Source organism: Hemicordylus capensis, chromosome 1 (genome assembly GCF_027244095.1).
Source record: "Hemicordylus capensis ecotype Gifberg chromosome 1, rHemCap1.1.pri, whole genome shotgun sequence".
NCBI classification, from domain to species: domain Eukaryota; kingdom Metazoa; phylum Chordata; class Lepidosauria; order Squamata; family Cordylidae; genus Hemicordylus; species Hemicordylus capensis.
In genome coordinates, this window is record NC_069657.1 from 331,673,811 (window position 1) to 331,686,000 (window position 12,190).

Below are 12,190 nucleotides of genomic sequence, written 5' to 3' on the forward strand. Positions count from 1 at the left end.
AAAATGGAAAGTACTGGCCTTTCAGTATGTATAACAACAAATACTTAAAATGGAAAGAATGACTTCACTTTGGCAGGGGGGACTCACTAAAACAAAGTTCTTCGACTTATGGTTGTTTGGTTTTTTTTAAACCCATAGCAAACTTTCGTCCTTTAATGACTGCTGTACAGCTTTGGCAGATTGTTCCAGATGTTACGTTGTATTTTTAGCCTTGCTAAACAAACACCCAAAGAAGCAGGTCAGTTTTTTCATCTCCTGCTTTTTATATGTTAATCCTCTGATGTGTCTGTGGGCTTGTGAGCCCATTTTCAGTGACCTACTTTCATGTGCATTTACAAGATAAAAATTTTAAATGGTTGACAGCATTTCTAAGTAGTAAATTATTGAAATTGACTCGGCTTAGACTAATTGTTCAGGGCAACAGGAAGGATAGACAGTTGATTAACTGCTCTCTTCTTAGCTGGCACATTTTGAATTGTTTTTGAAGCCTTGCTCCCCCACTCCCAGAAGATGTTAAATTAGATGTGGGCACTGTGTGCTGCAGGGGTCTCAAACTGGCCCTCCTGCAGATGTTGGGCTACAGCTCCCATCATCCCTAGCTACTGGTGATTGTGGCTGAGGATGATGGGAGTTATAGTCCAACTACAGCTGGAGGGCTACCGTTTGAGACATCTGGTGTCCAGTCTCTGGACAGCCTAGGCTGTTCCATCAGAAAACCCGGTTTACAGAATGCCAAACCTGCAAGTAAGTTGCCATGTAGTGCTACATGGGCTGGGGATGGCAGTGGTGAGCGGCACAAAGCCTTGATAACCCCGAAATGGTCAAAAGGGGAAAAGGGAAGGCCAAACTCCAAAAGTTGCAACTAATTGACATATTTTGTCATAAGTCCAATGAAGTTCAGCAAAATTGCATTTATTGGAGGTATAAAAAGGGGATCTTGGTGATGGCAAGTAATCTAATTACCTGTGGTCATCTTAATAGATCCTTCCTATGCCTTTTCTTGCTTATAGCCCATACCCCTTATATTCCTTCTCCCTTTCTTTAGATTATAGGCAGCCTCATCCTAGGCATCTTTACTCAGAAGTAAGCCTCACTACATCGAATTTTGCTTTCTCTCAGTGCACAACTCTTAGGGAACTATTCCTGTAGTGAAAAGGGCTTTTGGAGGGAGGGGAGAGGAGAGAAGAGAAGTGAAAATGGTTTCCTCCACTGCCACCACCCCATTGGACTGCAGAGCAAGGCTTCAACACCAACACAGTAGGCTCCAACCGCTCTGCAAGGGCAGAAGCTTTTCCCCGCCCTCATAGCACTAGAGAAGATATGGGCCACCATGTTTAAAATCAAGATACCAATCCATGATTTCTCCTCTGCCTATTGGATAGTAAATATCCAAGCAAGTACGAAGGGGTCATAGCTTGATGATAGAGCTCCCGCTTGGCATGCTGAAGGCCCAGGTTCAATCCCTAGCATCTCTAGGTATAGCTGGGAAGGATCCCTGTCTGAAACCTTATAGAGATACTGCCAATCAGTATAGGCAGGACTGAGCTAGACAGAGCAGTGGCCTGACATAGTATAAGTGTGTTTTATAATAGAACTAATTTTCTCCGCTGTAAATGGTTATCAATATAAACAGCCTTGACTCTGGGCTGTGTGTATGCCGCAGATCTGTAGGAGGGTAGTAAACCCTCAGATTGTGGTAAGAGTTACAACAATATGTTTCCTGAGATCTGTGAACCACAGTGGCTAAGAGATTCGTCCATGATTTAATTCTCTGCTCTGTTCTGAACTTAGTAGTTGGCCTTAGGGAAGTCACCACATCTGCATTATGAAGATAATAGATCAACGTTCAAGTCTATACAAATTCCCTATGGAAATTGAGCCAAGTGCAGTGGTTTCATGCATATGTAGCATTAAACTTTGGTTTAATGCTGTGTGCATGAGCAGAACCAAGGAGAGCCTAGTCTTCAGCTCACCAATTTCTCCCTTTAAAGCTTCTCCCTCCTCTCCCTTTAAAGCTTCCATGTTTGGGTTAGTGTTTTCCTACCCATGTAATGGAGCACATCATTCTATCATCACTGGGGAAAAGCCTCAAGTGATCAATCCTCTCAGCTCTCATTGCTTGTCAATGTTTGTTTATCTAGTTAAGATATCATGGCAGATACTTCTTGCATTTTATTTTTTAAACATTTTACTTCCTGCCATTCAGTTACTTCATCTTTTACTGTCCCTCAAAAACAGATTCAAAAATAAGGATCTCTTCGAATTTCGGGCAGAGTCAGGGCAATGGGGAGCAGCAAAACATACATCTTAAGCATAATAACTATGTGCTGGATTGTGTCCATCTTTTTCCTGTGAATGACTGACACCCACAGCAACATATGGAAACCAGATGCCTCTGATTTCAGCAGTACCTAACCTCATTCCCTTGACACATACACAGTACTACTGATTATGAAGGAACTGGTGGGCATGATCCAGCTGTAATTAGAAATATCACATCCCAGTAATTTCAGTGGGGAGTAAAGCATGTGCTTAAATCTTTCCCTCTGAAATCAAGGGGACTTAGAAGATCTTAAATTTGGCTAGATTATGTCCATTTTTTGTTGCTGTTTGCTCTGTCTACATATACTAGACAAAACCATTTAAGAGCCAGAAATTGTTTCAATAACAGCATAAATAGCAGCTATTAAATAACAGCTCATTAAAATGAAATAGAGAGTTCATGACACCAATCAAAGGACACTTAAGGACAAGATACTGCCCTGAAATGACTTAGAAGATCAGATGTTACTTCTGATGAAATAGTTAGATACCTCTGAGTATCCCTCCCAAAGAAATATAGTTTTGAGAGGCTTAACAGGTATGCTTGCTTTTTATAGAATTCATACTTAAAGTGTTTGTTTTTCTTGTCCTGAAAGAAACATATTGGAATATTCTGTTGTGTACGCAGTCTTGACAGAGTATGTACATACTCTGGCCTGTACACAATCCAGACATTCATTCCACTAAGATAATGCCAGTCTCTATTAATGCCTTTCTGTGTGTCTATGATATAATGGTAGGAGTCCACCTCATCCTGTCGTCGTCCTAATGTTCTGTTGTAGCCTAGAATAATTGCAAGGTCCTACTGCATAGCAAGTGGAATGCTGGGATACCATATTGTTTGCATAAGAGCATGGACAAATGTATGCCTGAGTGAGTGAGTGAGTGAATGAATATTTATTACGGTCACAGACCAGATTAACAATTAATAACAATAACATTAATAATAAAATTCAAGAAATTTACAAAATTACAAACTGTTCAAATTACTAATACAGTCTTTGCAGAGCTTCGATGCTACGAAACAGAACTTTGCCACATTACTTGAAATTACAGGTTTGAAATTTGACAGCATAATTTCCAAATAAAATTGGTCTGTGTGGCCAGGATAAATGGTTAAAATGGGTGCAATAAATTTGGTGTGAGCGTCCCTATAAAATTGGCAATAAAAAATAACATGGGTGATAGACTCTATATCCCCTGAGTGCCACAGTTAATAATTTCAGTGCACTCTACTAAATAATAGCACCTTTGGTAGAACCATTGGTGCCAGCTGCTTCTTGGGGCTGGAGGGGGTGTGTGCGGAGAGGGACGGAAGGGAACCAGGGGTAACAATATGCAGAGATAATAGTAGGGAGGTCCAACCCTAAGTTAGAAAGAACCAGCCCATGTTTTCTCCATCTGTAAAGTTGTTTACTTTTATCAACCAAAACCTCCATCATTCACACCAGCACTTGGCAGCTGGCTATTTAGTGCTATATTCACCCCTTGGTTGACTGTGAGTAAAGGAATATTGCCCTTAGAGTGGTTCATGGTGGGTATCAGTGTGGAAAGTAGCAACATACTCACTCTCTCTCAAGTTCCCATGCCCCTTCTTTCTCTCAGTAGCTCCATCCCTTCTTCTGTTGCCTCAATTTTAGCCCCCTCCTTACAATCACAGCCCTCTCCTCCTCACCCCATGCAGGACTAGGTTAATAAGATCGGGAGGGGAAGGGGGCATAATCTTGAGTAATCTACCTGCATATTTGCAGGTAGCACCTGCATACACGTGTTTTCACACCACTTAACACAGGAAATCACAGTATATTTGGCCACATACAGAGCCCACCAGGGGTGTAGTGGATGGGGTGGGTGCACAGGGATGGAGCACCGGTAGTTTCCGGCTTCTCTGGCTGTAGGGGTGGGCATGGCCAGTGGGGCTGTTATGGAGAGAGCGTCTGCACTTCTGAATTTGCAGCTACATCACTGGAGCCCACTAGCTTCCTTTCTTCTCACAAATATGCACACAGAGTACATATTTAAATAATTTTTTAAAAGCAAACCTCATTTCTCATTTTCTGCAACATAAACATTTCTGGGATATGTCCTTAGGCTGCAATCCTATGCACACAGCATTTACTTGGGAATAAGCCTCAATGAGTTCATTTAGGCTTTATTTGGAATAAATTGTATAGAACTAGCTGCAGTTCCATGTAGCATTTACTTGAGAGAATCCTTTATCAGGATTCCTTTATCAGATTTGAAAATCAAACTATATAAATCACAAACTTAAGAAGATAGGAACACTTGTCCAAAGAACTTACCCTGAGGATCTCTCCTTTCAATACTACTACCACTCACCAAAAAGAAAAAAGGTAACACAAAATAACCAACCAACAGCAAACAAAAACTGGCATAAGGACTATCGAGTGGTAGAGCTACTTGACTCTTTAGGATTGGCCTGATTTCCAAGCTGTGCCTGTTGGGTTGCCCATTAAGGGAATGCAATAATCTCAGAATTCTTAAAAAATAAAAACAAATATTTCTGCATTAAAGACACACATTTCAAACAGGATAAGTCCAAAATTGTCCAGTTAGTAATTTCAGTTAAAATGCCTTGTTTTATTTGGAAGCTATAATTCTCTCCTTCACCCTCAAGGGAGGTGAGAGACTAAGAGAAAGAGAAGGGAACTAGCAAGAGGCTTTGCTTAAAATCCCAGAACAAGAGGGAAGGCAGGCGGCTGCTTGCTCATTTGCTTGTTAGTAAAAGCACTCCCCAGAGGAAGTGCCAATCCACCATTATCTCTCACTTGCACCCTCATTCTCCAGCTCTCTGAATGTTGCCAAGATTTGCTAGTGGCATTTTTATTTTAATTAAAGAAAAGATCTCCAAGCAAATGCTGGAGAAATCCAATGGCTCCTGAGTGCTTCGTTGAGGTGCTCAGTGAGGAGAAAAGGGCTGGCTTCCCTCTGGAGAAGAGGAGGGTGGAGAAAGGTAATCATGTCTCCTACCTTCTGAACTCCATTTTTTTGTAGACTGAGTGCTTCCATTTTGCACATAGCTCTCCAGAATGTCTACTAAGAAGGACACCCCAGAGAATCTGCCTAGAATGACCTGGGAAATCAAATGACTGAGCTGGCCTTGTTTGCTGGCTGTTGGTCAGAATAGGTGCTATTCTGACTTCTGATTGGTTAGGGGCAGGGCTAGCCTCTGCCCATCCTTGTGGGGAGTGGGGGAGAAAGGCAGATTCTGATTGGTGCTGGCGCACTAACTATGCAATTTGGATAGTGACTAAGTATGGTAATTATGTCATTTGGGGGCAACAAATTCCATTAAATACTTAAGAGGAGGAAATGGCTTTACGAAATAATTTAGAAAAAAGACCAACAGCCAGGGCCATCTGCTGGTAAGCAGTGGAAATACAAGCGCAACATTCAAGAAGGAGATATACAGAGTAGGAGCAAGTAGGAGATATACAGAGAGGAAGAGATGTATGTTTGGTGAGAGGCTGGCAAGAATGTGGGGCCTGCAAGCAGGGGGGGCAATGTTCCCTCTGCCCCCAGTGAGCCTTGATTGGGTAGAACCATGTATGCAACCACAGAATGATTGGTCACGTACATGGGGCCTTACTCAGATCACACTACATTTTTTCATTTCTGTCCTGATGATTGAACTGATCATTAATGTGAGGCTGCACTGGCCCTGTGAGTCCAGGCCAAAATTATCTTGTGTGGAAGAGCAGAAGGAAGTTGTGATACTACATTTAAATCTGCTAAACTAAAGAAAGCACAATCTTCGGGGATTTTTTTAAAAAAATCTGTCATCAGAACAGATGGGTTGAGAATGAGATCACGGTCGTCAAAAGATATCAGTCTAACTGAACATTATACAAGCTGTTTTTCTCTAAGTTCTGATTGGCAAGGTTAATGTATTCTAACCAAATTTAGAAAGTCAAAAATACTGTGTGTTAAGTTCGTTAGTTGTTTTCTTTATAGCGCTTGTATATAGAATATAGAAAGAAAACCTTTTGAGAATTATACCTCTTATTCCATGAAGTGTACATTTTGTATTGATGACACAAACCTGTTACACATATTAAACAAGAGGTATTGTGCCTCAGTCAAAGAAAAAGGTTAACCTGTTTGACCTCTTAAAGTTCCACAGTGGCAGGCATGGAGAGATTTGGATGGGGAATGGAGACTGGAAGCTGTTCTGTGAGATGGTCTCATTCCACTCTCAGTCTATATTTGCTGCGTTTTCCACAGAAGCAGCCAAAACCACCTCATCCTGTCCATGAATCACTGGGCAGATCTGTACTAAATTGGCTTTATACCAATTAATAATAGACAATTTAATTGTCATGGTTTCCTCCAAATCTGGGGTCAGAATTTGATCAGAATTTTGTAACAGATTTCCAGTCCCCTTTGCAGAACTATAGATTTGCTTTTCATAAACTATTCTCTGCATGAACTTGTAGCTGGATTGTTTGCTCTTTTTTTAATTTCAGGATTTAGTTGTCCGTATCATTTTCATTCTTGGCAATTTAACAGCAAAGAACGATCAGGCCCGGGAACAGTTTTTTGAAGTGCAAGGAAGCATTAATACCCTGGCAGCGCTATTCCAAACTCATTGCGAAGCTGACTCTAACCATAAATTGTGGAAAGACGATGGCAACTTAAAAGCCCTCAAGCATCCCTCTGAAGCAGAAGATGTCCTCATCAAACTTATAAGAGTGATTGCTAATTTGTCCATTCATCCTATAGTAGGCTCAGATCTAGCAACCAACCATCACATTGTGGCCTTGCTTATTACAGTACTAGGTAAGAGCTGACTTTTTAATATCTCATCTTTAAAGGAGGAAGCGCTTTTATTTGAGTTTCCCATTAAGAACATAAAGCATGCTGAAGGCTGAAGTCACTTTGCTAACATTAACATATACAATACTATCGATCTTGGGTACATCTGGAAGTTGCACCTTTCTTATTTCCCAAGTATGCTTCCTTCACCGAATCCCATTTACTGCCATCAGCCACCCCTGCCCAAGCTCATCTGATCCCCTCTTTTTCCACCTTCCTATGAGCCAAAGCTCATGACATTTGTCATCTCCTTTTCCCTAACCTCAAATTCTACCTCCCCCCCCTTTTTGAGAGGGAAGAAAGCAATTCACTCCATACTCTCTTACCAATCCCAGCTCCCATGCTCGGAAACCCAGGTACGTTTTGCTAGTGTAGATAGATAGATAGATAGATATGAAAGTATAAAGCCTTTCATCCGAGAGCCCATGCTGTAAAGTATTAGACTAGGACTGAGGAGACCTGGGTTCAAATCTACTAAGCCATGGAGCTCATTGGGCAATCCCAGTGAGTCCATCCATCATCTCTCAACTTGCCTTACCTCACAGGATTAGTGGCTGGCATCCAGTTTCCCTTACTTCTGAACAAGGAGCCGCTCTGGAGTAAGGGAAACTGGATGTCACCCAGTGTACTTCAGAGTGCTGCGTGTGTGTCTGTTGTACAGTGAAGGGTCTAGGAAGGGACATACATTATAAGCTATCTATATGAAGCTGACTTGTTGGACTCCACAAAGGCCTTTAATCAGTTGTGGGTGCATTCCATTATGATGTTCACAACTTTAATATATATGTAAATGTGAGTACCAATTCAGACCAACAGGTATCAAACGTTGTGCTAAATAGGGATTAGCAACATGTCTGGAAAACCTCTTTCCTTCCCTGCCCCCACCCCAGTCTTGCTGCATTTAGGGATGTGCACGGACTGGTTCGGTGGTCTTTTAAAGTGGTTTGGAGATCTGGCGTTCACACCGGTTCCGAGGCGGGGGGGTCATCTTTTAAGGAGCAGGGAGCGTGCCCATCCCCCCCGCCTTTCCCCCACCAGTGCTGTCTCTAAAAATACGGTCACGGGGCTGCTGCTGCGTACCTCCTTGCAGCCCTGGTCAGCGTCGTACCGGCAGTGACCGGTGCACATATACGTGTCACTTTTTTTAGAGGTGGCAGGGGGTTGGTGGGCACCCCCTCTTCTCCTTAGAAGTAACCCCCCCATACCTCCCAGGAGTTCATGAACCCGTTTGTGCACATCCCTAGCTGCATTTACGCAGCATTCATTGAGATGGCAGTGTGAACAACTTGTGCACATGTATACAAGTGTGTTTGTGTGTGTATTCTTAATGGATGCTGTGTAAATGCAGCTAGGGTTGTGCATGAATGGATTTGTGCACTCCTAGGAGGTGGGGAGGGTTTTACCTATAAGGAGCAGGGAGGATACCCATCCCTGCCCCTGCTGCTTCCTGTGAAATTCTGCAGAATTTTGCAGAAATTTTGGACATTGCTTGTTAATAACAGTTGACTTGGGCGGGGTTCCTTTTTGTTTTCTTTGGAAAATGTTGTCTTAAGGTCATTGAAGTTGTTAAGAACTTCAGAATTAAATTGTCAGTGTCTTGACAAAAGGCTGCTATGTCTTCTCTTCTAAAACACCAGAATATAAATCGGTCAATGAATGTGAGGAGCTGGTTATTAATACCACAGCGACAATCAACAATTTATCCTACTACAAAGTGAAGAATTCTGTCATTCAGGAGCAGAAATTATACATCGCAGAGCGTAAGCATTTTTAAAGATAAACTAATCTCTCATCTTTCTTATATAAAATAGGCTGATATTTCCTATGAAGCATTGAGTGAGAAATAAAATTGATATTGATAAAAACAGAGACTTGCCTACATATTTAATTTTTCAGAATATTACGTAATGGATACCAAAGGAGATCCCACTGGCATAGAACAATGGCATACAGCTGCCATTGCTGATTATCCTCATTATAAATTAGACATAGACAGTGGAAAGCTTAGGGGAATCATGATAGGCAAATGAAGATGACGTTTTGTGGACCTTCCTGTCAGTCAGGATGTTCTGGGGACTAGTAAAAACTGATATGCTAAAACAGGCACATTGGAATCGGACTCTCAAATTCATTTCAATACCTGTTCATTGTAAATATACTATGAGACAGTCTAATGTTATTCCAGTGACTGTGTAGTGAAATCAACATTGAATACTTAAGTTTTTTGCAAATACACACAAGAAGTCTGTTAAATTTACCGACGTAAAATGTAATGTGTGGAGTGATTCTAATATATGGTCAGTAATGAATGTAATTATCTGTCCTTGCTATTAAATGGCAGTGTTGGCATATATCACTGTGACCTGAGTAGCTGTAGCATCTAAGCTATTCCTCGCCCTGATACTTTTGGCTGGAGCTCACATAGTACAGCACCAGGACAGTCATGATTAGTGGTGCTGATTCATGAAGTTTAGCTCTGGCCTCTCAGAGCTCTCTTGTGCCTAAGAATCAGGGTAAGCATCACGTGCGTGGAGGCCACTAAATGCTGTACATAGTGGCATGAGCCATTCTTGTCCCCTGGCTCACCAAATGGATCAGGTCACTTTTTCTATACCATCACCTCTAGGGATGGGGAGATTTCTCAATCCACTTGGAAAACAGCTGGAGAAAGCTTCATGTTGTGGGTTGCTGCTATTAGAGATTATGTATAGATGGGGAGTTTTGCTGGATATACTGGCTGCCTTGCTACATAAGAGAATTCATGATTAAGTAAGCTCAATGTATCTTGGATGCAGTGAGGAAGAAATTTCAGTATGCACAGCTGAATCAGCTTCAAGATTTTGATAACAACCATAGATCTATCTCAGGTGATCACTCTGGTGACACATGGGATGGGCCTGGAAATGGGTGTTCTGACTATTTCTGATATGTGCATATTATACATGGGTGCAAACACATTGTTTTTGATGTTGAAACATTGAAATGCTGAGGGAATGGATCCTCACATTTTCATCACTGTGATAGAATAGCAGAGTTAGTTTACCTCAGATACTCATGAATCTTATTGTATTCCAACTAGCATTGACCTTGGCAGCTGCAAAGTCAGTGAACAGTTTGAGTTGTGTAACTTTGGTCAACTGTTCTGCAGTAGCAACTTGGCTCAAGCCAAAGGTGATTGAATAGCATAAACCTGTGAATTTCCACAGAGGAATGGCGGGCGGAAAATGGTGTTACATTTTGTAGATGGAAAAACAATGCTGTCAAGTGATCTGTTCAAAAGGTTAGATAAGGAGCCATTAACAGATTTCACATATTCCATTTTCTTGAATTTGTCATTTACCACATATGGGCTTATTATTATTTCCTGTTTACACAGTCAGACAGGTGTTATTGACTGGTTTGTTTTATCCAGACATCGAGTCCTTCCCAAGGGACCTGGGCTGGCTGAATTTTATCATCAATACTGTTGGTTATTATAGATATCGTCGCAAAATATAGGCTGTTCCCAGTAAAGTTGCTTTTTGTAATTGGCTGATGGTGATTTCTGTGGCCCCTATGGTGTTGAGGTGCTCTTCAAGTTGTTTTGGAATTGCACCTAGGGTGCCAGTTACCACTGGGATTATTTTGGTCTTTTTCTGCCTTTCAATTTCAATTTGTAGATCTTTGTATTTTGTTTTTTCCCCCTATCTCTTTTTCTTCTGTTCTGCTATCCCCTGGTATTGCTATATTGATTATTTTAACTTGTTTTTTTTTCTTCTCGACTACAGTTATATCTGGTGTATTGTGTGGCAGATGTTTTTCTGTTTGTAGTCGGAAGTCCCATAATATTTTTACATCTTCATTTTCTACAACCTTTTCAGTTTTATGGTCCCACCAATTTTTGGCTACAGGTAGCTTGTATTTTTTGCAGATGTTCCAGTGTATCATCCCTGCTACCTTGTCATGCCTTTGTTTGTAGTCAGTCTGTGCGATCTTTTTACAACAGCTGATTAGGTGGTCCACTGTTTCTTCTGCTTCTTTACAAAGGCGGCACTTGCTGTTTGTTGTGGATTTTTCGGCTTGTGCTCTTATTGCATTTGTTCTTAGTGCCTGTTCTTGTGCAGCCAGTATTAAACCTGTTTCTTTCTTCAAGTTGCCATTCTTAAGCCATTGCCAGGTCTTGGTGATGTCCGATTTTCCACTTATATTGTGCAAATATTGACCATGCAGGGGCTTCTTTTTCCATTTTTCTGCTTGGTTCTTGACTTGTTTTTTCTTGTAGGCCTGCTTTGTTTCATTGGTGTTGAATAGTTTCGCATTATTGACCATTTGAAGTGCATCTTCTTCACTGTCCTTGATATATTCTTCAAGGCCTCTTTTCTCTTCCTCTACTGTTTGATGGACTTGCAGCATTCCTCTTCCACCTGAGCTGCGAGGGAGGTATAGCCTATCTACATCACTGCGGGGGTGCAGAGCATGATTGATGGTCATGATTTTCCTGGTCTTACGATCTAGTGTCTCTAGCTCTGCCTGGGTCCAGTCTATTATTCCTGCAGTGTATCTGATCAGGTATAGCCCAGGTGTTGATGGCTTGTATGGTGTTCCCGCCATTGAGTTTGGACTTGAGGATTTTTCTAACTCTCCTGATGTATTCACTTCCCATTTTTCTTTTAACTTCAGTGTGTGCGATGTTATCAGCCTGGAGAATGCCCAAGTATTTGTAATGTTCTTTCTCTTCTAGGTTCTTGATGTTGTTTCCATTAGGCAGTTCTATTCCTTCTGTTTTTGTTATTTTTCCTCTGTTCATTATTAATGCAACACTCTTGTCTAGTCCAAACTCCATTGCTATATCGCTACTGAATATACGGACAGTGTTTAGCAGTGATTCGATTTCTGACTGGGACTTTCCATACAACTTCAGATCGTCCATGTACAGCAGATGGTTGATTTTACTGGATGTTTTAGATGTTTGCCATCCGAGGTCTGTTTTGTTTAGTACTTGTGAAAGTGGAATCATGGCGATTACAAACAACAGAGGGGGTAGTGAGTCCAC

At 41.4% G+C, this 12,190-nt stretch overlaps 1 protein-coding gene across 7 annotated transcripts in view; it reads left to right on the forward strand.

The window, feature by feature from the left end:
* The window catches only part of ARMC2 (armadillo repeat containing 2), an 85,157-nt gene that overhangs the window by 53,535 nt on the left and 19,432 nt on the right, over positions 1 to 12,190 (forward strand). For all 7 annotated transcript variants that reach the window (XM_053297136.1, XM_053297320.1, XM_053296959.1 and 4 more), the window contains exons 12-14: positions 139 to 238; positions 6,810 to 7,122; positions 8,796 to 8,918. In XM_053297136.1, coding sequence (XP_053153111.1) covers positions 139 to 238; positions 6,810 to 7,122; positions 8,796 to 8,918 — 536 coding nt within the window. The remainder of the gene's footprint in view (positions 1 to 138; positions 239 to 6,809; positions 7,123 to 8,795; positions 8,919 to 12,190) is intronic.